The sequence below is a fragment of the Colossoma macropomum genome, unplaced genomic scaffold, assembly GCF_904425465.1.
Source record: "Colossoma macropomum unplaced genomic scaffold, Colossoma_macropomum, whole genome shotgun sequence".
In the NCBI taxonomy this organism is placed as follows: Eukaryota; Metazoa; Chordata; class Actinopteri; order Characiformes; family Serrasalmidae; genus Colossoma; species Colossoma macropomum.
Window position 1 is genome coordinate 14,569,534 of NW_023494806.1, and position 25,584 is coordinate 14,595,117.

The 25,584-nt window shown below is 38.2% G+C and overlaps 2 protein-coding genes across 11 annotated transcripts; one reads left to right on the forward strand and one right to left on the reverse strand.

Moving 5' to 3' along the window:
• Nucleotides 1–1,550: 1,550 nt before the first annotated feature.
• Nucleotides 1,551–18,170, reverse strand: sh2d3cb (SH2 domain containing 3Cb). 10 transcript variants are annotated; one of them, XM_036598306.1, is made up of 11 exons: nucleotides 18,079–18,170; nucleotides 11,681–11,720; nucleotides 9,957–10,085; nucleotides 8,235–8,668; nucleotides 7,484–7,560; nucleotides 6,194–6,675; nucleotides 4,429–4,544; nucleotides 4,139–4,310; nucleotides 2,591–2,702; nucleotides 2,276–2,482; nucleotides 1,551–2,027 (listed from the first exon to the last, which is right to left on the reverse strand). In XM_036598306.1, the coding sequence occupies exons 2-11, from the start codon at nucleotides 11,705–11,707 to the stop codon at nucleotides 1,858–1,860; spliced, it is 1,926 nt and encodes a 641-aa protein (XP_036454199.1). In that variant the 5' UTR covers nucleotides 11,708–11,720; nucleotides 18,079–18,170; the 3' UTR covers nucleotides 1,551–1,857. The 10 variants fall into 10 exon arrangements, with proteins under 10 accessions (XP_036454199.1, XP_036454203.1, XP_036454202.1 ...); XM_036598310.1 differs by lacking the exon at nucleotides 18,079–18,170 and adding an exon at nucleotides 17,981–18,049; XM_036598309.1 differs by lacking the exon at nucleotides 18,079–18,170 and adding an exon at nucleotides 17,005–17,039.
• Nucleotides 17,086–25,374, forward strand: cfap157 (cilia and flagella associated protein 157). Its single transcript, XM_036598316.1, has 9 exons — nucleotides 17,086–17,809; nucleotides 18,307–18,578; nucleotides 18,759–18,912; nucleotides 20,655–20,922; nucleotides 21,030–21,160; nucleotides 21,675–21,825; nucleotides 21,913–22,091; nucleotides 24,230–24,385; nucleotides 24,916–25,374. The coding sequence occupies exons 1-9, from the start codon at nucleotides 17,652–17,654 to the stop codon at nucleotides 25,025–25,027; spliced, it is 1,581 nt and encodes a 526-aa protein (XP_036454209.1). The 5' UTR covers nucleotides 17,086–17,651; the 3' UTR covers nucleotides 25,028–25,374.
• Nucleotides 25,375–25,584: the final 210 nt, after the last annotated feature.

Genomic DNA, 25,584 nt, shown 5'->3' on the forward strand with positions numbered 1-25,584 from the left:
AAAATTAAACAGGCTGTTTTTATTACTGTGCTTTAGACTGAAATATGTAAATTACCTCTGTTCTGAGTGGCTGGCCTGTTTTGTGCCTCATTCTCATAACGTTAACCTAAATGGGCGGGGCTAAACTGCTGTAGGCTGAACAGCTAAACGCTGTAGGCCAGAGCCGCGTTCAATGTCAAAACGTTGTGCACCGCTTTGCTACACGTTTCGACATGTTAACCAATAAGCAGCGACGTGTGTGTGTGTGTGTGTGTGTGTGTGTAAACTCCACCGTATTTAAAAAGGCAGCGCATACAACAGATTATAATAAAGTCATCTACAAATACGGCCTGCAGCTTGGTGTATACAACAACTAAGGACACATGTTTGTCGTAAGTATTTTACTATAAGTTTTATGTTAATAGAATAAGCTAATAATTGTTTAATTTTAACATATTATGCACTCTTTGTCATGTTTTTGAAAGCATTTAAATGTAGTTGTTTATATAATTAGCTTCAATTCATCAGGCTATGAAAATTCTTCGAAAAGGACGCTAAGAATGACCTTAGCTGCCATAGTTGCAGCACTCGCGTAACACAAGTGTTCAATGCTCCACCGTTTCCGTTTAAATAAATGTTTTGCTACGTTTTATCAGACTGAAGGCAGCCCAGGAGTGACCAAACGTTTTGTGCAATTTTTGTGGTGGGGTGAGGGCCAGAAAGAAAACAATATATTGAATATACTGTAACGTGGGGGCTTCTCAGAAGAAATTTGGAAGACTTGAAGTTCTGCTTTACCTGACTTAACTCAGAAAACAGCATACAGAGGGGGGAACACACACCTCTAAGGCTAGCTCAGGGCTGTACTGCTAGCTGGCTCTGGCTCTCTCTAGTTCTGCTACAAAAACACAGTCTTGGCAGTTCCTTGCCCTGCCCTTCAGAATAAGAGTCCACAGCAGAATCTAAAACTAACATGTAAAAACACTCCCTGAACACATTACTTAGTGTCTTATTGAACTAAACAGAAACTAGGCGTGGTCTGACACCACAATACAAAGAAAGTAGATGTGTAGAACACTAACACTAAACACTAAAATACAAATTTAATAGAAAGGAAAAGGAAAATAAGAACTGAATAAATTATATTAGTATAAAATGTGTTTGCATTGTCTTTGGTTGAGGGGTGGAAGCCAAATTAAACATCCTTATGAGCCAACTTTATATATATAGATTATTTTGTTTTTGTGACATCACAAAAATGAATTCAAAAAGGGCTGTTTTGCTGCTTAGTTTCCATATATGGACTGGAGAATGAATGGTACATTTTGATGTACCATTGATGTACATGTTGAATGAAAACATGTTTACATGTTTGTATGTGTTTACATACTACATCAAACTTCTTGCTTTCAAAAAGTGAGAAAGTATAGACTTAGAAGTATAATTATTAGTGTAATAGTATAATAGTTTTTATAATTTTTATGTAGAGCAGACAAAACAGTGCAAGGGGAAATCTGTGTAGAAAGTCAGTGTATAACTGGTTTAATCAGAGAAGAGAAAAATCGAGACTGTCAGTATAAAATAATACATAGTTTATTATAATAGTGTAATTTATAAAGACATTTATACGGTAATTACGACCAATTTTTAATAGAAATAAACCAAGGTGCTGTTAATCATAAATCACAAAAAATACAAATCTGGACAGGATATATCTACATTATTTACAAAACTGTATAAAAGTTAAAAACAAATAACTTATCTTGATCAGTCACACTGTGTTGCATAATGCTTTCCTAAGTCATCCTGTGGTATTGATCAAAAAAAAGAAAACAGACATGTTTCACAGTCACATGTAGCGTGATGTCTGATGTGATGTTACTGTGGTGGGTGAGGTGGCTCCAGTCTGTTAGAAAGGGCTGTTAGCACTTTATCAAACTTCTCATAGCGCTCCTCCCTGCTCTCCTCCACCCCGCGGCTGCCCCAAAGGAGACGCATCTGAAACTCTGTGAGGAAAATTTCTAGAAGATCTGGCTGCTCTTGGAAACCTGTAGATGACAAAAAGAACTAATCTTCATGCCAAACCAACAAAAACAGACATGATGAATGTACTATTCATCATCTATGAGATGTACTATGACTGTATCAAAACTTCATAACTCCACATTATTGTACATTATAGTTTTAAATGTTTTTACCTTCTCCTGTAAAAACCTACCATATCAGGTTTTATTATGACAGCAACAACATATTACTGTGTACTTTTATGTCATACATGGACTGAGATACCCCTTACCCTGTAGTTTTGCTTTTGCACTAGAACAGAACGTCTCCCCGTGGCATGCCATGGTACGTGCAGCATCTAAATGACCCAGCAAACAGTCCATCCCAGCGTCCAGACTCTCCCATGACTCCAATCCTTCAAGACTGACTGCACTCTTCTCAAGCAGGAGCAGCACAGGTAGCACGTGGGGGACAGTTGTCTTTGAAGGATCACACATCTCTTCAAGAAAAATATGAAGAGAAGGTGATCAACAGAAAGTGGCATTAAACAGACCTACTGGTATTTCTGTCTTTAGGTTTGGTTATATTATGCAGTGTATCAGAATACCTTTTCCATCATTCAGTCTCTTCAAAAAGGGCCTCAGGGTTTTCTCATACAGGACTGCACTTTCTGTGTATTTCTGGCGTAAAACTGTCCACGTGTCCTCCAACCGTGAAATCTAGAGAAGGGTCAGAGGAGTATTTAGAGCATTGCATACTATTAAAATTAAAGGCTTCTAAATGGTTCTTGGCTTGGAGTGTATTAAGCCCTGATTCACTGATATATTATCGTATTCACAGTTATGACATTTCTCTCCACAGTACATCAGTACTGCCCATCTTTGCTGCATGGACTTTGGCATTATTCCCAAGGTAGAACTCTGTTTTGTTATTTCTACAGTTTTGTAGTATTTACTTCTTAAAATGCATAACATGTACAAACCCAATTAAAAAAATGGGACAGTATGTGAAATGCCAATAAAAATAGAAAGCAGTCTTAGAAAATTCTGTTTGATCTGTATTACATTTAAAACAGGACAAAAACACGTTCCTGAAAACGACGTCGTATAAAAGGCAGCATATGTTGCTCTAAAACGTGTAAATATCTTTCAGCGTTAATGGTGCCTTCACAGATGTGCAAGTTACCCATTAATATCCAACCCCACCCCCCAACCACACTCTGACAGACGCTGACTTTTGAACTTTACAGTGAAAACAGACTGGATGGTCTTTTACTTCTTTGGCCTAGAAAACATGACTTCCATTATTTCCATAAATAATCTGAAAGGTTGACTCACACAATACATTTCCACTGTGCATCAGTCTATATCAGATAACTAGTGTCCAGAGAAGTCAGTGCTGTTTCTGGATGTTGTTAACATATGGCTTCCACTGTGCATAGTACAGTCTTGACTTGCATTTGTGAAAGCAGAAACAAACGAACAAACAAAATATTTATTGAAAATGATTTTTTGAAAGTATTCCTGAGCCAATGTGGTGATATCCATCACAGAAGCCTGCCAGTTTTTAATACAGTGCTGTCTGAGGGATCAAACGTCACAGGCTTTCTCTTGTGTTTTTGGCCTTTCAAAGGATTCCCTGAATCTTTTGATATTATGCATATTTTGGATTATAATCCTTGCAAACAAGTAACATTATGCTTATACTATTGAACTATTTGCTTTGATGTTTTTGACAAAGTGGCAAAGCCATCCTTGCTTATGAAGGACTAGGTCTTTCCTGGATACAACTTTTCTACTCAAGCATCATTACATCACCTCTTTTAAAATGTTTTTGTGGTCTTAAATACACTTTTTGGAATGTGTTGCAGGAATCAATTTCAGAATGAGCATATATTTACAAGAAACAATGAAGCTGATAAGATAAAACATTAAATATCTTTGTATTGCTTTCATTCAAATACAAAGTCAGCGTGGATTTATAAATCACTGCTTTCTGTTTTTATTTGTATTCCACATACTGCTCCAACTTTTTGAATTTGGGTATTTAATAACCATTTAGATTGGAAAATTAAATAAAAGAAGGATGGTCTCTGACTTTTGCACAGTTCTGTCTATGGTCTGAGCGGCTACTGTTCTGATAGCTGATTTTGTACCTGGGGAAGTTCCAAGACTTTCATTACTGCAGTAAAGCCAAACATGTTGCCCAAGTTACTCTTCAGCTCTGAGGCCAGTGAGATAGTTCTGTGCAGTAGAGCTCCTCTTTCCTCCACACTGCCTGTGCAACCTAGCAGCTCCACCGCCAGCATGATGGACATGGTGTGGAACCTGGGGTGAGCAAAGGATGTATATTAGGTCCCATTTCATTTTCATGTAGAGATGTTATTAAGTGTTCGGCTAGTGACAGCAGGAAGATGTTATTAATGAGTGCGCCTAATGAGGACACCTTTCCAGTAGGTCTTGTCGGAGATAGTGGCCATGTGGAAGTGTAAGCAGCTCCATTCCTGAACTCACTCCCATTCCTCTTGTTCGGTCATCAGGAATGTCCAGTATTCGAGCAACCTGCAGATTGGAGATTGTTGGAATAGTCTAAAAAACACTGAATAAAACAATTTTAACATCCAGTCTGCACATTTTTTACTAACACAATTACATGTTGAAAAGAAATGTAAAATCTTTCAGAGTGGTCTAATTTAAAGTGGTGCATTGTAGAGAAATTTACAAAATCAAATTTCTTTACAGTGGTGCTGATGGGAACCAGAGGTCACAATGTCTACCACATAAATATAGCCCTTTTATTTGTGATCCAAAATGAACTGTAAACCTACACGTCTGTGTTTTTATATGTTACTTTGATTATGGTTTGATTATGGTAAAATCTTTCTTTGAAAAATGGGTGGAATTTCTCTTTAATATTAATCAATGTAAATGTAACTAGATTTTATTAATCTAGTCATCATGAAATGTTTATAAGATGTAAGCGGCAGCTACCACTTTCAAGTGGTGTATAAAAATAAAAATGCAAAAAATTACGAGGTTATTTGCGAGGTTTTGGCGTATTGATGATTTGCTTTTGATTATATCCAAACAAAAAACTTGATATTACATTCTCAAGTGACAAAATAAAAAATAGCTGATGTACAGTACACTACAAAAGTGTAACAGAGCACAAGTTGAATTGTTTCTCAAAACTATTTATTTGGCTTTGCACTCTTCATTTAAAGTATTTATTTGAGCTGAATTAAATCAGTTACATTGCTTGCTACCACAGCTTTTAGGATGAACTGACCAGTGGGGGGACTCTCAAGGCCTTCTAGGCTGTTAGAGAAGGCCTAATGTTTTCTATTAAAAAAAAATACTTGTCTCTAGTATTGTTGTTGTTTTTTATTGTTTTAAGCTTTGTTTGGAAACAAAAGGGTTAAATTCTTGAAATGTACAATATGAAATTGTCCAGTCAGGATTTTTTTGCTGTGCTATCTATATGAAGATTCAGCTGAGCAAGCTCTTCCATTGCTTAGACCCCGGAAATGGTCTGAAGGCCTAATGCGTCAGATTAACCAGTAACATAATTAGGAGCTGACAGCGGAATAAACATTTCATGTGTTGATTTCCAATGAGCGGGACCTACTTCAAGAGACTAAACGTCATTCTAGGCCTTCTGGGAGTCCTAGATACATCACTGACTGCAAATACAAACAGTAGTCTAAGCAGATTTCAGTCAGATGTCAGGAATGGAAAACAGCAGTGGAAGCTCTAAGCTATGACTCTTTACTGAAAGAGTCACTTTAAAACTGATACAGACAAAATAAAAATGAGTGTAAGTATGTCTGTTACAAATTCAAATTTAATTTCGAATGTGATTTACAAGCTTATTTTCTGTCTTTAATCTTAGACAGAAAATGTTTCAGTGAATTACCGGCAGCAACGCGGTACAAAAATGTTTAAGTGGATTACCGGCAGCAAAGCGCTAACATACTACTGGAATCCCATAGGGGTGCTAACATATATAATAGAGGTATTTTTTCCTCATGTTGACTTAACCTAACTGAAGGCCTGGTAATGGTTCCCTCTAGAACTGACAAACAATTTTTACTGTGTAAGAAGATGAAAATAATGTATTAATGGGTCAACAAAGAACATCAACCAAGTTTGATTTAGATAGCAATAAACAGTAGGCCTACATATAGTAGGTCACCAATGAATAGTCCTACCATGCAGTCAACTTTGGTGATGTGCATAGCCATTGTTTTCGTATCAGCATCTGTAAGCACCTCCTTAACTCTCCTCAGGACTCTTGTCTCTAGTGGTTTATTCTCTGCAGGGAGCAGGGCTGACTGGTACATGCTGGGGCTGAAACTGGAGGCTGTTTCAGCCACAAGAGGCATTAAGTAATCCTCATTGTCCTCCTCCATGAAACCAGTCACAGTCTGGTCCTCTTGTCCACTGTGCTCAATATGACCAGGGCTGGGTGGGGAGACGGCTGAACTGGACTGCAGGTTGGCGGGCTCTGCAGTTGGGCTTTGACAGGACTTTGTCATGCTAGACCAGATTTTGACTGTGGGCTCTAGATAGATGACAGCACTATCATTAGGGGAGGTGCAGAGCTGTGTTTCAATAGGTTTTTCCAGGACGGGTGATGAAGGGACTACAACAAACTTCCTGTTGCGTGATGGACTCCTTCTACGTCTGTACACTACACACAGACACAGAGAACAGACTTCACAGTTAAAATGTACACTGCTATGCAAGAGTTTGGAATCATTTGGTATATTAATAACGGTTATTTTTCAGTAATTACTAACTGTTATATATAGTGTAGATTGAAATTACAAGTAAACTGTAATTATCTATTTATTGTAAATTCTTGTCGAGGTTATCTTCCTCGAGATTTGATCGCCACTATTCAAATATGAGGCAGCCGGGAGGTTAATTTTATTAAAACCTCATTCTTGATACTGTGTAGCTTTCTTAGCCATTACAGAATCTTAAACAGCTCTGTTCACCATTCTGAACACATCTAAAATGTTTCTGTTTCTTATTTTTCACACCCTGCTTGAAACCCTGCTTGAGTTGTAGAGCACTAGCATCATATTAGAATAATTTCACAGATGTGCAGTGGGGTCCAAACATCTGAGACCACACTGGGACTTTTTCATTTAAACCTGGAAATAAACAACAGAAAGTTGTAGAATTTTGAAAATTATGAAAGCAAAAAGGGCGGCATACCAAACACAAATTAAAATTTCAAAGATTCCACTTTGGAATGAAAAAATTTTAAGTATTTAATTAAAAAAGAATGCAAAATAGAAGCATTTTCACTTGTGGTCTTTTGGACCTCACTGTGTCTGTACAAAAACTTTTTTTATATTATTAAAAACTGTGATTCCAAACTTTTAAACGGTACTTTTTGGTATGGTAGTGTACACAGCATGGTTTGCACCTGAATTTAGTATTTCAGCATGTTTTGTATAGTGTAATACTGTGTAAATAACAGCACTTACATGTGTTTATTGGTGCTGGGGATGTTGTCACCACAACGCGCTGTTCCAGGCTTCCAGCAAAGCTCTTGACTGCCTCCCTGTGTTAAAAGAGTGAAAATAAAACTAAAAGATCACTCCAACCATTTCAGCCTTCTCTCAGTGAATGACCTCTTCACTGAATCAAAACATTGATCATTTCATCAATCCAGCAATTCTAATTTAAAAGGAATTCAAATAAATGTAAAGGGAAATTCCACCAATTCAATTTTTTTTTCCAAATTTCTACATAATGAAATGGTTAAGATGTAAACAAAGTCATTCAGAATGGTCTGATATGGAATTCTACCAAGATCGAATCGTTCACATTGGTGACAGGATATATACATTCATGATGGAGAGGTACATTTTACTATCAACAGTACATATAAAAATAAACACATGCAGGTTCATTGGTGGTTTTGGATAGTAAATAAATTGGCTATATTTATGTAGTAGACATTGTGACTCCTGGTTTTGATCACTGTCAGTAAGTTTCTCTACAATGAACCATTTCACATCAAACCACTTTGAATGACTGTTTACATCCACTGAAATATTGAAATTCTGGAGACAAATTGGTGGAATTCTCCTATGATACATCCAGTGAGCAAAATAACTTTTTAGCCATATCATTTGATCAATGTGATTTGTGCTCAGGCAAGCTCAGAAAACATAGACCATATATAGACCATAGTTTTACATATAGACAATAGTAAATTAAGATTCTTCTCACCTTTGGGGGTTTATTAGCTCTATTGCCAGAGCTTCAGTCGCTGCTTTGCTTTCTCTTTTCTTCAGGCTTCCCTTCCTGTGCGTGGGGGAGGTTACTGGAGTCCCCTCCGGACTAGCCTGGCCAAACATTGTCTCTAGATAACGCAGTGGTAGAGTTCTGTTTACTGGGGAGTAAACATGCGTCCCACTCTGCTTGGTTAAAGCTGTCTGACTGCCCACATAGAAATGAACCAAGGCTTGAATGGAGTCAAACGTTTCCCCTTCGAGAATGTATTGCACTCGTGTGTACGTATCACTGGATCGCAGCAGAACTTTGCTGATTAAGAAGTGGAGAGGCTTCTGATTCCAGCGGCTGGTTAAGACGTAGTCTCCCAAACTGGTGAGAGAATCGCGAATCAGGAAATCCCCATCCTCAAGCACCAGAGACTCTGCTACCTGCAGTGTGGGAAAATGGGAAATAATGTAGTTTTCCAAATATAATTACATTCCAGCACTGCGGGAGGGCACATCTCAACATGCATAATATGCCTATTCTTAGAGAACATTACTCAATTAATCCCTTGAAGACCTGTGTACACTACCCAGAGATGTGTTTATCGTTTTCATTTATTTTAGAACCATTGAATTAATCTCTTAAACTTATATTAAATGTTCAGTTATTACTTCATATAAGGGCCCATAATCTACATTTTCTTGCACTATATTGCACTTATAATGTTTAAGACTGATATATGTAAATAACCTCTTTCCTGATTGGCTGTCCTCTTGGCTGAAACACTCCTTATAACTTTAGCACGAATGGATGGAGCTAAACTGAATGAACAGGTCAGTTTAGTATATATTGGGCGGAAGGCAGGAAACACCCTGGACAGGTCACCAGTCTATCACAGTGTATACATATATATTATTTGGATGGTAGCACTGCACTCACACTCACTGTCTTCTCTGTTAGACACTCCTACCTTGTTGGTCCATCTTGTTAGTAAACATTGTAGAGCTAATAAAATGGACAGTGAGTGTAAATCCCTTCATGATGAAATTTTCCCATAAAGTAAAGGACAGCTGCTGTGCTCAAATAATGCAGAAAAATAAAGTGTTTTTGACAGCAACAATATACAACTGACGTCACAAAAACAAGTGATTCAAAATGGGTGTTTTTGTAGCTTGTTTTCCATATATGAACTGTATGGACTGGAAAGTGAACAGCAAGTTAGAAATATTAATATAACAGTGTTTTTATACTACATCAAACTCTTTTAAAAGTGAGAAAAATCCAGTTCTCTTTAAGATTTATTATTCAGTAATAATGCTCATTGATATATCATGTAAATTGGTATTCCTCTTATTGGTGTCTCAGAACAATATTGATTTTTAGTGTTAGCGGTATTGATATACCCAACTTTTGTTGCTGAGTTAAAAGAATAGCTCATGTGTTAAGCCTTTGGTTGTTTTACTAAAGATTTTGTTCATTGTCCTAATTTTTGTATATTTGTATATATTTTGTCAATACCGCCCCTAACACTATCAATTATTCTGTAAGTACTATGAAACTAATATGTAAGTTATGTAGTTATGAGAGGGAAAAACTGAAATGCAAACCCACATACAGGCCCTTAGGGTTTAAGGGGTGAAACCTACAGGATGTCCGTTTTCATTGTTTGAGCACCAAATTATTGGCACTATAGACTGGCTGATCTAACCGCAATCTAATGCTTTGACTCACCTCCCATGGTATACGGCCATGATACCAGCCGTGGCTTTGAATATTACTGCTGCTGAGTTTCAGCTCTTCCTCCAGTTCTTTCCGCAGCTTCTCTGATGGAGTGTCCAGCAGGCACGTCTCTTTCGAAAACTTCCAAAAGGAAAGAAAATAAGGATCCACTCTTGAAATCATTGAGATCATTCCTCCATAAGAGGCCAAGAAATCTGTTTTGTTCCTGCTCTCCAAAGCAAGGCTGCCCTTCTCAACTGGACAGTCTCCTCACTTCTTACACCTCCAGTTTTGGGCAGTTGTTATGGTGACATCACTCTGGGTTACAATGCTTAATTGACCAATATATCACTGAAGCAATCGCTTAACCTCGACATCATTATAAGGGCTCACACAAGGACCACAAAAAAGAGGAATGCATGCGAGCCCCATGCTCTAGACCAAAGATATTTGGATATTTATCAATGTTTATTCGCAACTGTAAACTTGATTTGTGAGAATTTATACTGTGGGAACATGTCTTAAGGGCTGATGAACTATTGTGTGGTAAGACATAGACAAAAGACAGTGAATGGTGAGAAGGCTAAAAACAATCAGTGCCCCTAAGATGAGAAGTCCAAGCATAAAGGAAGCCAGTATCCAACTATTTTTTTAGTTACGATATAGTAAGCGCTCACATTGAGAGCGGTTGGTTGCCTATAGAAACCCGAGCTGACTGCAGGCATTCTGAAGACACGGGCAGTGCTCCAAGTCCTTTTGTGTCACCCATCTTAATTCAATTAGAGCTGTACTGAGATTCCTCCCTGTGTCTGGCGCTCCGTGAAGGAATTCAAGTACAACAAACACTAATAAAAAAAAAACAACAACACACAGAGCTGAAATTTACATCCCTCCGGACTAATGAGCTAAACAGTTTCTCCTAGAAGCCTGAAAACAGAATCTCTTTAGAAACCCAAAAATGGAATATTTTGGAAGCGCAAATACTGAATATGTTAGAGGCTCAAACAATGAATCTTTTTATAAGCTGAAAAATGGAATCTTATTAGAAGTCTGAAAATTGAATCTTTTTACAAATATTAAAACAGAATCTCTTGGAAGCTTAAAAAATCAATCTTTTTAGAAGGCCAAAAACTGAATGTTTTTAAAAGTCGAAGTGCTGAATATTTTATAAGCCCAAATATTGAATGTTTTTATAAGAACAAATACTGAATTTTTTAGAAGCTTGAAAGTTGCATCTTTTTACAAACTCAAAAACTGAATCTTTTTAGAAGCCCAAAACTGAATATTTTTAGAAGCCTGAAAACCTAATCCTTTTAGATGTCTGAAACTAAATCTTTACCCAAAAGCTGAATCTTTTTAGGAGCCTAAAACCCCAATCCTTTTAGACACCTAAAAACTGAATCTTTACCCAAAAACTGAAACTTGTTAGAAGTTCAAGAACTGAATCTTGTTAGGAGTCTGAAACCCTAATCTTTTAGATGCCTGAAAACTGAATCTTTACCCAAAAACTGAATCTTTTTAGAAAGCCCAAATAATTAATCTTTTTAAAAGCCCAAATACTGAATATTTTTAAAGTCGCAAAACTGAATCTTTTTAGGAGACTGAATAGTAAATCTTTTTTAGAATCCTAATAAGCAAATATTTTTAGAAGCCTGAAAACTGAACTTTTGCTCACCATATCCAGTCTCACCCCAGGAATTAACAACATTTTTCACAAGTAACATAAAATAACTCACCATCACATATTCGCCTTTGTTTTCCATGGAATCCAAAGGTCTAGGAATAGAAAAAAAGCAAAGTTAGAGTGTAATCTATGCAACATTACATGCCATAAATTGTTGTAATATAAAAATAGTTCTTACAATAAACACACATACATCTGTTTGCATATATATCTGCGCAGGCTGTCTAAATGTACTGTATACTGTGTTTATGTGTACATGCCAGGTGGCTGCAGGACAGGAAATTGTCAGAGGGACAGACTGTGCTGCTCTTTCCCATGACCATTCGGATCCGTAGTGCATCGGGGGGCGGTGTTACGCAACTCAGCGCATTTATAGTTTGGCCCAGTAATGTTAGACACACACACACACACACACACACATGACACCACCCAGTAACAGCCATGATCCTTCCCAAACACATCTTCTCCACTCCAAAAAGGGAAAAAAAGCCTTTGTGTGAGTCTGGCTGGATATTTTTGAGATTGCAACAGTCGTTTTATGGACCTTTATAATCAAATCAATATTCTTTTACAATTTGCTGCTTAGCTTTTGCTTTTCGTATAAGAAAGCATTTAGTTCTTGGCCATGAAAACAATAAACAGTTTACAGATGTGTTTTCACAAAGACGTACATTTAGTCCTCCTGTAAACCCACAAGCCAAATCGAAGCCCTACATGACAAACCAGGATGGAAGAAAAAAACAACATGACAGCTACATCCTGCCATATCGTGGGCTCACTGCCCAGATTACATCTGTTTTTGTCAGAATAACATAGGTATACTGGGAAAATAGTGCTATGAATGTGTACATAGCTTCCACACAAATAAAATATATTACATCAACAGAATTTTTGCTGACTGTATATCCAAACTTTTTATACACCTGTTCTTAAGTGTATTAATAGTGAGTTTTTCCTCCTTCACAGCTATAACAGCCTCTACTTTTCTGGGAAGACCTCACTTAAAGTTGGAACACTGTTTTGAGGATTAGATTGTATTTAGCCACAAGAGCATTAGTGTGGTCAATAACTGATGTTGGCTGATTAGTTCTGGATCACATACACCACTCCAACTCATCCCAACACTGGATGGTGCTCCATCACTTCAATGAACGCAGTTCCACTGCTCCAAAGCCCAATGCTGGGGGCTTCATACCCCTGTAAGTGATGCTTGACATTGGGTATCGTGACCTTAGGCTCATGAGCACTCCAGAGCGACCCCATCTATTAGCAGTGCTTTTCTATTGAGATTATACAACTTGTGAGTGCGCAGTTGAACACCCAAGTCAGCAATGGGTGCATTAGAAAGTCACTATTCAGAAAGGTTGTCTGGATACTTTTGGAAATGCAGTGTAAGTAAACTGAAAGACAAAACTGTGTTGATATAATACAGCTGTAAACTTTACAGTAAGCAGGCAATCTGAGAAATGTCACTGTAACAAACTTTGCCAGCATGTGAATCAAGCCCTTAATCTAATTTGACATGTTAGTAAACAGTTCCTGCCACTGCGTATGTACTGAAAAACAGTTCATCATTCCGAAAGCCAAAGAAGCATACCAGGGTGGAATGCTCACCAAAGCCATGTGTTCATTTATTTATTAGTATTAGTATTATTTATTTATTAATAATAAATCTCCAGTTTCCAAAAACACTCCTGATATCACATCTAATATTGATGTCCAGTATGAAAAGCCTGCTCTCTCTCATTGTGGATGTGCTGGGCTTTGCTTTATTCACTTCACACTGAGAAACTCAAACCACATCTGAGCCCAAAGCAACGTCACGCTCTAAAAGTGCAGCACAAAAACAAGTTCCTAAGCTCAGGTCTTACATAACCACACTTCTCTGCCTGAAACTTTCTCTCCTCTGCAAGACCACCACAAACCCCATTTATTCTGACTCTTCTCTGACAGTTTGCTCATCTTGCTGCCAAAGTAGTCTAAAACCATCCTCAAGTAAAAGTCTGTTACTTCAATTAACCCACGACACGAAATAGCAAGCAAAAAAAGCAGCTAGCAAAAACAACTTGAGTGGAAATAAAAGAGTTGAGCTAAAAATCTCCTCAGGTAGCTGAATCCCCATGGAATCTATCAGCATAGGAAATCAAACGTGTGTCTTGTTAGTTTGTCATTCGTCTCTATTTGGGGGCATTTTGATCTTAAACAACATGCTAAAAAGTGAGGATGCGAGCAACAGCGAAGCAGTAACGGCTTCTTGCTCTAATTTTCCCGTTCCACCTTAAATGGTGCAGCAGCTACACTCTGGCGCCTCAGGCCTGAGGCGTCGGAATGTAACTGCTGCACCATTTAAGGTGGAACGGGAAAATTAGAGCAAGAAGCTGGCGGATAGGCAGCCAACTTCAGCCTCGTGGAGCAGCACAGGTGCTGAACCAACAAAACGATGGAAAAATACAATAATACGTTAATAAAAAGGAAGTAAGAAATAAATAAGAAGGATTAAATGAAATCGCTGAAAAAGTGCATTCCTTTCTGCAAAATACATTTGAAATAACTGAAAACGCTCGTAACAGGGCGTATCAATAAGAAGTCCACGTTATTGAGTAACTGCTCAGGCTATCCATAAATAAACAGTCCTTACAACCACGTAGATTTGTATATCTTACCTTAGGGGTTAAAATAAAGCAGAAATGTAGTGTTTAAAGTCAATGTGAGCAGCTCCATGATTTGAAAAGCGTTTCTGTTTGGGATCGCCTGTCAAATCTGACACTTGTAGGAGCGTAACATTGCGCATGCGCACTGGGCAGCGAACCGAACTGGACTGAATCGAATCACTTTTCCGCTACTGAGGAGCTGTTTGATTGGGCTGGTGTCCAGTCCCGTTCTGAGGAGGCTCCGTCACGGTTTCGAAATACATTACAGAGCCTAGGATATCACAATAGATAGCACAGGACAGAAATAGCTCTCGGTTTATTTAGAACAGAAGACCTACGCAGCTGTCTGTAATACCAGTCAGTTCTTTGTGTTATGTACACGATGAATGGCTGTCTTTTTTGCTTAAAACTCAGTTTGTTTTGCTGGGATGTTTGTTTACTTGTCTCGGATTCAATACCTTATTCATCTCAATGGAGGTATTATTACAGCTGCATCAGAGAGAGAGAGAGAGAGAGAGAGAGAGAGAGAGAGAGAGAGAAAGAAAGAGAAAGAAAGAGGGAGGAGAGAGAGAGAGAGAGAGTGAAAGAGAAAGATAGAAAGAGAGGGAGAGAGAGAGAGAATGCGAGAAATGAGGGATTAAAATGTGCACAAAAGAAACGTTTTGAGATATTTTGGATGTGTGAGGTTTTTCTTTCCTCTTATGGAAAATTATTCATGTGCACAAGAAATCTTGCATAATAGTTAACAGAGGGATTGTAATGAATGTTGATGTTTTACGTGCAGCCTAATCCAACACATTCCTGGCACTTATGGAGCTGTAACTTTATCGCAGAGGAAATGGAACATTTCTTGCATATTTTTCACATGAGTCAAGAGTTGTGAAATAGAGACTTTAACTTACAGCATAGTCTTTGTCTGGGCTTCTCAAGTAGCACAGAGGGAACTCTATAGGCCTCCACTATACCATTCATATGTGCTTCACTCTCCCAATAATAACTCTTTGTCAGAGAGCAGCTGAATAGCTACAGTTGACTCAGAGTAAGTTCGGAAAAACAGAAACACATCTAAAACTTTAAGTATAAATTAAACATACTGTTGTTATTTTATACACGGTTCGAATTACATATGCAAGCTTAAATGGAAGTCACACTAGTAATATTAACATAGATTGTGCAGGCTTGTGTTGCAGAATAGGTTGTTAGAGTGCCTGAGCACTTGCCCCTCACTTGCTCTTTTGTGATGCTGATGGAAGGTTTTTCCTTACTGTTTTATTACTGTCAGAATTTATTGCATTCAACCTCATAAGCATTAGTGAGGTCAGGTTCTGATGTGGATGATCAGTTCTGGATCACAAACACCACTCCAACTCATCCAGAGAAGGCATCAATCCAGAGAACACAGTTACTTTGCTCCACAACCCAATTATGGAGGGCTTTATGCCCCTCTAGCTGATGCTGGGCATTGGCGATGGTGCCCTTCCCAATGCTGATGCCATTTTCATGGTGACATTCATGTGCAGCAGCTACAGAGCATCTTGTTCTATTTACAGTGCTTCTCTATGGAGATTATATAAGCTTTGTGCACAAGTAAACACTTGTGTCAGCAATGGGAGCCTCTTAAAGTGGCTGAATTCAGTAATTAGAATGGATGTCTGGATACTTTTGGATATATTCTGTAACACTTTTGCAATTTTTTTTTTTTGCAGTTAAACATTTTCTATATAATATGCAATATATGTTATTGGTATTAATGCTTTAAATTCTTGCCACTGTATTGTGCTGTGCAAAAGTCAGAGACCACCCTTCAATTATTTAATTTCCAGTTAAACTGGCCATTAGTTATTCATTTTTCATGAGATACTTCTGAAGAGATTAGATATTAAATAATCCACTTGCATAAGAAAAAGGAAAGCCAATAGAAAATAAGCATAACAAAACAAAACAAACCACAACAACAATAAGAAAAAAGTTTTCAGGTTATATGTTACAGAAAGAGTTGGACTCTCAACAGCTAGACCACCAAATGTGTCACCATCAGATAAACAGTACTTAAAGCTTTCAATTTTGAGAGAGAGGAGAAAATCAAGGTCCACTCTTCTTCAGATATGAAAAAATCCACAGGTGTTTCTGCCCAGCTTTCCACTGTGAGAAGACAACTCAGTGTTGTATCTATGGGTCTGAAAGGATGTGTAGCTGTCAAGAAGCCATTACTGAGAAACTGAAATAGATAAAAAAGGAAAAAAAAGCTAATCAAGCAAAGAATCTGCTAGTGCTCTCAGAACAACAGACTGACCACCTCAGAGTCCAAACCTCAACATCAGTGAATGTGTTTGAGATAACTTGGATTGTGAGAAGCAGAAAATGCAACAAACTTCTAAGACTAAACTTTTGAGGTGCGGAAAAATATCCCTGCAGATTTCTTTGAAAAATTGAAAGCAAATCTCCTGAAAAGGACGGAAGCTGTTATAAAAACACATTAAATGCTGAAAAATGTGATCTTATATTTAGTTGTTGAAGCTTCTGTGTAATTTTGTTAAGGCTGTTTCATTTTGATCCTCAAAAATGAATAATTTGTGCTTAATGGCCATTTTGACTGGAAATTAAATAAATGAATGTTGTATCTGACTTTTGCGCACTATTGTATAGCATTTTATAGAATGTATATTATTATGATAACAACAGTAACATTTGCACTTTACTAGAGCATTCCGATTTATAAACGTACAGTTGCTTGATCCATTCAGGCTGGTCTCTTCCCTGCTGGAAAAAAAAAACAAAAACAAAAAACAGCTTAAACCAGGATGAACATGCTGGTCTAAACTGGTTGTTGCTGGGTTATGCTGGTTTGGTGCTGATTTAGGTGGTCACTCAGCTTGGTCATTCTGGTTGACAAGCATACCAGCAACCAAAACACAACATATGCTATTTTTTCTGGTGACCAGCAGTGCTAGTCTATGTTGGTTTTGCTATCAGGGTTAGTAGCATAGAAACACTGAACAAAAGCTGTGGTTTAGAATACACCTAGCTAACACACTGTCCTTGATACAACGATGTAATATGATACGTTGTATTGTTACACCCCATTTAATATCACACATAGAGTATAAAAAGGTAAAATGTTAACCTGAACCACCTGCTCATAAAAGCCTCTACACGTCCCTGCAATTATGACTGGAAGTTTTATAATCTACCCGTTTTCCGTCACCAAGCCTCGCGGAGAAGGCGGGGTTTGGCGGAATACGGGTCGGAACAAAAACAGTCAACTCCGTTCTACTGCGGTCACGTGACATCCTTGGCAACCAACGGCAACCTCGTCATTTGTTTGGTTGCGGAGTTTAACAAAACTTTAGTGAGGCAGAAAGAGAGTCAGCTATGCCTCCTAAAAAGAACGGAAAGAAAAATGCAGACAAGTCCACCAAGAAAGAAGGCGAGGGGTCTGGAGAGAAACCCGATGCTGATGATGTTTTATCCGAGGGCAGTAAAGAATTCTACCGAGCTCAAATACGAGATTTGGAGGAGCGAATAGAAAAGTGAGAGAACTGGAGCCAAACGTTACACAATGCTAATGTCATAGACAGCGTTAACATTTAAACCAGTGCTGAATTGAGAACAGATGTGAACTACTTGAGCTTATTGTTAGAAGAGATTTTTAGTAGGCTAAACTTACGTTAACCGTATAGACATCAGTCAATCAGGCTTACCTGGCAAGTTGAAGTAGTAAGAAGAGTGTAAAAGGTTCCAAAGTTTGTTTCTCTGTCGAAAAACCTATTTTTTATGACGTTTGAAAGACGAAATTTACCTTTACATTGACTTCAGAATTGCTGTCTTTTAACCTTGTCCATCTTCAGGGCAGGAAGGAAGTTGAAATGAAACTAAGACCTTAGATCATAGTCTGTTCACAAATAATTAACCAGGTATAGCACCTCGCCCTTATGGAATAGCAGGTGACTCATTGTAGTAACACAGGAAACATGTCCCTTTACGAATCATGATCATAATCGGCCCCCTTTCCTTTTCTTGCAACTAGGTATCAGCATAAATGTGATGAGCTCGAGGTCCGGGAGAAGGATTTCTCCACTAACTACAACAATGTAGAGAGAGAGAAGAAGGACATAGTCCTCTATCTGAAGCGCTCCTTGGCCCACAAAGAGGACGAACTCACTGACCTCTCAGAGAAGCTTCTGGCATTACAAATAGCTAAAGATGAAGAGAAGGAGTCGTTTGAGATGCAGCTGAGCGCTCTACGACATGAGTTTCAGGAGAACAAGGACAAGCTCGTGTCAGAGAACATGGCCCTAGGTATAAACCACCACTGACTTAGAGACTAGGCATCTTTGGTCAGTCTTGTTTTGGTTAAACGTTACCTTTATCATTGACAGTTTAGGCTATTACACTTCAGGCTTTTGTAGTGTGACAGTTCTATTCTTATTGTTGTTGATGGAGTCCCTCAGACCAGGTTTTGCCCTTTTGTCTTGCCAGCGGGGAAGCTTGCATCTCTGGAGGAGTTCCGCGTGCAGAAGGATGAGATCATGGCCTTGCTGGCATCTCTGAAAGAACAGCTGGAGCAACAGAAGCAGGAACACCAGACAATCATTTATAACCTGGAGAGAAAAGCTGTCCTGGACAATGACAGGTCTGTTTGGCCATAGTCATCACAAATCGTGCATCTTTTGATGAAAAGGCAGTCGGTCTGGATCAACCTTTGAGCTCTAGGTTTGTCAACAAATGCAGGTGTTCTTCAGGGGACATTCTTGGGTGTGAGCCTTTAAAAGGTCACTCCAGCCAAAATGAAAGATGTTAAGCATTCTTGCATCTATTGTAAACATGCCTAACTACCTCTTACAGTGGAGCCACAATAATCTCCAGAGTGAGATTTTCCAGTTTAAAGACTAGAAAAATCCTCTTCTGATGATGTAGCTTGAAGGTGGGAGGAACTTTTGATGAACTACGCTTTGCGGCAGATACATGAGGACGAGCTGTTTATAACGTTTTTTCTTTTTTCCGCTAGCTGGATAATGCAGATGGAATCCATATAGGTAATGTTACTAGGAAGCTGAATATCACACCTGTATTTATTAGCTTCTACATCAGTGGCATATCAGTGGATTTTTTTTTATTGTCATGGGGGAAATCCAGTGGTTGAATGACATTGATGGACCAAACGCAGAAAGGATACAAAATCATGAATTCCATCAAAACGATGAGGCTGAGGATCCCAGTGCTGCACTGCAGAAAACTCTGTAGTATATAACATGAAAAATAACATGTTAAATGCTGGTTTTATGCTGAAATACCCATTTAAAGATCCTGTGTCCTGTTAAAGGGACAATTCTTGAAGCTTAGTTTCCATATATGGACTGTATGAACTGGGGAGTGAAGAGTATGTTTTGAAACTTTAATGGTGTTTACATTCTACATTGCACTCTTTTATTTGAATACTATTATTATTGTTTCATTTACATAATTTAATGCTATAATTTGCAGTACTTTAAATATAGATATGGAGTTGACATTGTATTCTGCTATAGCTAAATCAAACCTTGCATGATAATTTGACTAATTTGGCTAAAGGCATTCCCATTACAGATCTAAAACAAACAGATGAAGAGTTTCATTGAGTGAAGTAGGTGACCTGCTTTTAGAGACAGTCAACTTCAGATACAGCCAATTTTCTACAGGTTGTAAACAGCTGTAATGGCTGTGATGAATGTTGTAGAATAAAGATAAATGTCCGCACACTGTTTTAACAAAGCTCCCTCATTTATTATAGCAACGTTTCGACCACTACAGTCTTCATCAGGCAAAAGGTGTGGTGAATGTTGTGCCTCAGAGATGTTCAGAAATGCTAATTAAACTGAAGCAAATTGAATATTTTTCTGTGTTCAATCCAGTAAACACTGGGTGTTTAGAGGATGACAAGTGTTTTGAAATTTTGGGCTGGGTGTCATTCAAAATGTTTTGATGCAGATACCAATGCTGAGACTTTGATATCTATTCCTGAATGATAGTTTTTGATACATTCTTTTAAGGTACAAACTGAAATTGGCTTAAACCCGAAATAACGTTTATTTACTGACCGTGATGGATTGCAGACTAACCAAGAAGCACTGACATTAGGCAGCCAATGACCAGTCTAGATTTTGGAACAGGCATGCTTATTGGCACAGGGATGCTGATAAGGCTGACTACTTAAGTACTGAAACTTGGCATTGAATAACATTGAATTTTTCGATAATCTGCAAGTACTATATATCAGTGCCCATTCCTAATTATAATTCTACCTTTGGTACATTTGGTGGCGGTATCAAAGTCAAACCTGGGTATTGTAATTGCCCTATCATAAACCTGAGATTTGTGATATATCCTCCTGTGCAGACTAAAGAAAGAGATGCAGCAGCATGTGGCTACTGTCGCAGCCGAATTTCGCCGAGTCTCAGACAGGAGGATGCCAGAGACAACAATGAGGGCCATCCATGAGAATGTGTCAGTGACGGCTCAGCTCAGGCAGCTCTCAGACAAGAGCAAAGAGTTGCTGGTGGAGAACGATTCTCTAAAAGCCAAAGAGAAACAACTCAGCAGAGAAACAGAGATTATGGAGTCTCTACTGAACGAGATGACCATGAAGAGTGTCGGAAATCAGAAGGTTTGCAACAGAATGCTCATTTTATAGCCTAAGTTGATACTTATCTGTTGTGCCATGGTATATACATGGGCATTGATGGATAAGATGCTGTGTTCTTCTCCTGGAAGGTGGTGCAGCAGCTGACGGAGAAGTGCAAACAAATGCATACTGAGCTTGAAAACTTTGCTAGGCATAAACAAGAGCACCAACAGCTGCTGGATGACCACACTGCGCTACAAAAAGAGCATGATGACCTCAGGTGAGCTCATCAGTACAGGGTTCTTTCAACACATATACTGCCCATAAAAGTTTGGGGACACCTTACATTCTTTTGAATTCCTAGCAGAATTTGATTTTCATGGTTATTTACCTTATAAATAAGAAAAAAAAGACCTGCAAAGATTTTGTTAACATAAAGCAGCTACTACTAATATGTTTGCAGTTCTTGCAAGGAAAATGGCAAGACAGTTGTCTGATTCATATCTTAAATGGGAAATTCCACTAAGTTTTTAAATACTGCATAATTAAATTGTTGCAATGTAAACAAAGTTATTCAGAGTAATTTGATATTTATTTTAGTGAAATTGACTCTGATTTTCTTTACAGTGTACTACACAATTTGTACAACACACATGTAGACATTTTATTTGGTTTTCAAAATGACCAGTGAACCTAAACGTGTCTTCTAAGAATAATAGAGACAAACATTAATCTTGGCATCAAATCATTGCTTAAAATCACCATCTGTTTTATTAATTCACTGATTTACTCAGACAGACACATGAATCACATATGGGCACACTCAAGCGAAAGCAGGCTGAGGCAGAAAGACTGAAAAAGGAGCTTGAAAAGGAGAAGATGCAGCGAGAGCAGCTGGAGACGGTTCAGCAGGAGGCTGCTGTGGCTTTAAAGGAAGCTTTGAGGGTAATATTGCAAGTGATCAAGCATCTATGGAGTGATGAAGCTGTTGAATTGAATGAGCAGTGGTTTTAATCACTTTGGTCCCCACAGGAGGTCCCTAAAGAAGAAGACTCCAATGTGCAGGCTGTTGTCCGGCGAAGTCAGCTGATGCAGAAACTCCTAGCCATGCTGGACAATGCTGCAGCCATTGGCAAAGGCCCTGTGCTTTCTGATTTTATCCCCATTACAGACCATACTGATGAACCCACAACAGGGCAAGGCATGGAGAGGTAGACACATCCACTACAAAGATACGTCATATTTTATCAAGTTTATCACATCAAACCCAAATATTCGTTTATGTATGAATTATGTGAGTCAGTAGAGCTCTGAATTCAAACATTATTTTGTAGTCAGCAGCTTGCTCATACAAGGATCTCTGGGATCTTGGTGTTTTTTTTCTCTATAGGGCAAAATGAATGGCACTTTCAAGAATTGCTCCTGTCACACTAGGTCCTCTGAATTAGTCATTAAGTAGTCAAAATACAAAAATTTCTACAAGAAAGCTAACGCTCCTCCTGCACATTGAAATGACATCACATTAAAGTTTAATACAGTTCTTCAACTTTATTCAGTAATAACACCAGCTACTCAAAATGTCGGCTGCTACGTGCCAAAGCCCCTTATCTACCACACTGGCAAGGTGGCCAGAGTTATGATGTCTGCTCACTGTGAAGAAGTGCTAGCTTGCATGTAGCAATATTTGTATTCCAACTACAACGACCTTGTAATTCAGAGTATCTAGTGATATTTGGAGTAAACATGTACATACAGCAAAACATATTAATTTTGGATCGTTTTTGTTTACCACAGGATGTGATGGCATTGATTTTATTTTTCCCATAGGGACAAAGACATGGAGTTCCATATATGGACGCATTGCCAACTACATAATTACTACACTACTTCAGAGGTCTATTTGATTGCGATTCTTTAAGAAATGATTCAATGCATTATCTCACACAATTTGAGTATTTTGCTATGATTCAGGATTACTTTTAAGATGATATAGCATCAGAAGAAGCGTGACCAGGAAGGATTTTGAACCAGTGGAAATGTTGGAAACTCACACTTATAGCATAAGGTGTTAATGCTTGGTGGTTAGCCAAAAGACTGCCCACCAGTGCTAAACTAGCAGGGGTGATGAAGTCACTTACAATTCTTGTGAAACAGTAATGTAAACAATTACCAGTCAGACTCACTAGTATAACCAGCCTTTTGCTGGTTATATGGTACATATATAACCAGTAGTGCACAGTGCAAGCTCCAGCCAGCAGTAGCCAAAACAGTTCTAGACCTTGAAAGGAGTCTCACAGGACAACAAAATAGAACATGCATAGGAGCTAGACACACACACACACACACACCTCACAGTCATGACAAGACAAATGTGACTTACACAGTAGTGGAATATGGAAAACAAAAAACAATATTCCATTTTTTAAGTTTAAAAATTTGCCCAAGAATTTTATTTTGGCCAAAACAATGAGCTTTTTTATATTATTATAATCAATTATAATCGATTCTGACTTTCCAAAATCGATGCAATTGAATTACCACCTTCAGACCAATGTATCAATATGTTTAAGTGCCCTGCTAAACATTCTGTGCATTGTCTAAACCATGGTTTCTCAACCACTAGGCTGTGGACAAGTGTGCTGCAAAGCCCCCACTGGTGATCCTCGGGCCAATACTGAGTGGGAGCCAGTGGTCTGTAGAGGGCTGGTGATGGCACTTTGTCAAATAAATCAGTCAAAAAGTAGTTGGCTTAATCTTTTTGCTTCCCACAATGTTTCACTCATCCAATTGGGAGTGACTGGTACAAAAATATGTTGTAGAAACATTCTGCTTAATTTGCCTCCATTCTACTTGGCTTCTGGTATAAACAAGCTTAAGTTATCCCAGTCTGCTGATTGATTATTATTAGTAGTACTAATAGCAGTATTATTAGTAGTAGTATATCTATCATGTAAAATGAACTACATACAAGTTTCAATTCTGTTTTTTCTTTCATTATGTTCTGAAAAAAATCATAATATGGTCTCTGCCTTGACTGCTTCTCACCTCCTGACAACTTGGGTAATGACAGAAAACTTAGATCTAAAGCTATAAACAAAAAATAATTTATTTTCTCATTTTCAATTTTTAAAATTAAATGTTTTTTGTGATTGGACACTAATGAATGATCTGATCTTTAAGCTATTGTTCAGAAACAAAAGATATTTTCATGCTTTCTTGTCATAAATAGGTGGGCTTTTAATTAGAAAGGGTGTTCTAAACAAAGCAGTAAAGGAATATGCCTTGCATTTGAGGAAACAACAGTGTTGTGCTGTAGTATTTCTCATATTTGCTTGCTTTCCTTTTGAAGACCGGGACTTCGTGCCCCAGGGCAGAAGACTACCTCGCGCCTCTCTCATTTCAAGACTGGAGACCTGGGGCTGGTCCCACGACAAATAAACATGCGCAGCTCTGTCCTGTCCAAGATAGGACCCCTCTCCAAAAGCACACAGCTTCATCTGCAGAGGTAGATTATATGCATTTGATCACTTACATAACCTTCCCTGTCATATCAAAACCTTGTAGTTTTTATTCTTTTATAGCGATTGAAAACGGCAACTGCCCCTTACATCATGTAAACATTTTGTGAAGAATGGACTAATGGAAATGGCCTAAAATTGCTTGAAATTATATCTTCTTACATTAATGTGCATTGAAGCACTGAAGTTGAGAAAGGATGTTACCATGTTAGAGATTAAAGTTTTGTTGACAGGCACAAAATATGGACTACTCACAATGGAAGATGTAACAGGAACTACATAATTGGGAACCATATTCTGCTGCAGTCATGTTTTAAGTAGCATTGACTTCATACACCAACCTGACTCCAGACTTTTTAAGTTACGAAAGTGAACATCGTGTACCTTTAAAACTCATTTAAAGTTCACAGTTGGACCTTAAAGACAATTTTGGAGGACTAATATTTACCTGATCTAACCCCTTTTCTCACAGTGTAGTTACTATTTACTCTAAGTTGTTTTTTTCTTATTTCTAAAGGAAACTGCAGAGCCAAAAACGGAATAACCCCCCCAAACCGCTAGCTGAAGATGACACATGTACCCTGCAGCCTGAACCTTTCAGCAGCAGTCCAACAGCATCCCTCAGATAATCAAGAGAAGCTCCTGTGGGTCCACAACTGCTCTTTGCAGACTGTTTGACTCTTTAACTGTTTAAAAGGGAAAATACATTCAGTAAAGACTGCTTAATGTTATTTCTTTTGAAACCATTTCCCCCTGACATCATGTTGTTCCCTATTATTCTTTGGTCCCTTCTGATAGTAAACCAGGCTTTTGATTTTCTGCCACTAGATGGCAGCATGACATCCTTTATAGAGCATTCAGCTTTTCAAAATTTGGTGATGAACTTGGCAATTTGGCATTAAGATGGCAGCTGTCAGTGTCATTAGAATGTATCCAATGTATGTATGGTTAAGCAAAGAAAATAAATGCTTAAATCCACAATTTGGCACAAAAGCACCACCTTGCACTCCATCATGTCCTTTCACTGTGTGCCACACTGAAGAGAATTATGAAACACGTATGTATAGTCCAATGTGCCATTTCCTGATGGAGGGATTACACACAGGCAGAAAAGAGCATTAAGTTTTTTTTTTCTCTGATGGCCATACTGTATGGTGCTTCTCACTCTAAGTAAATCCTCGCTGTT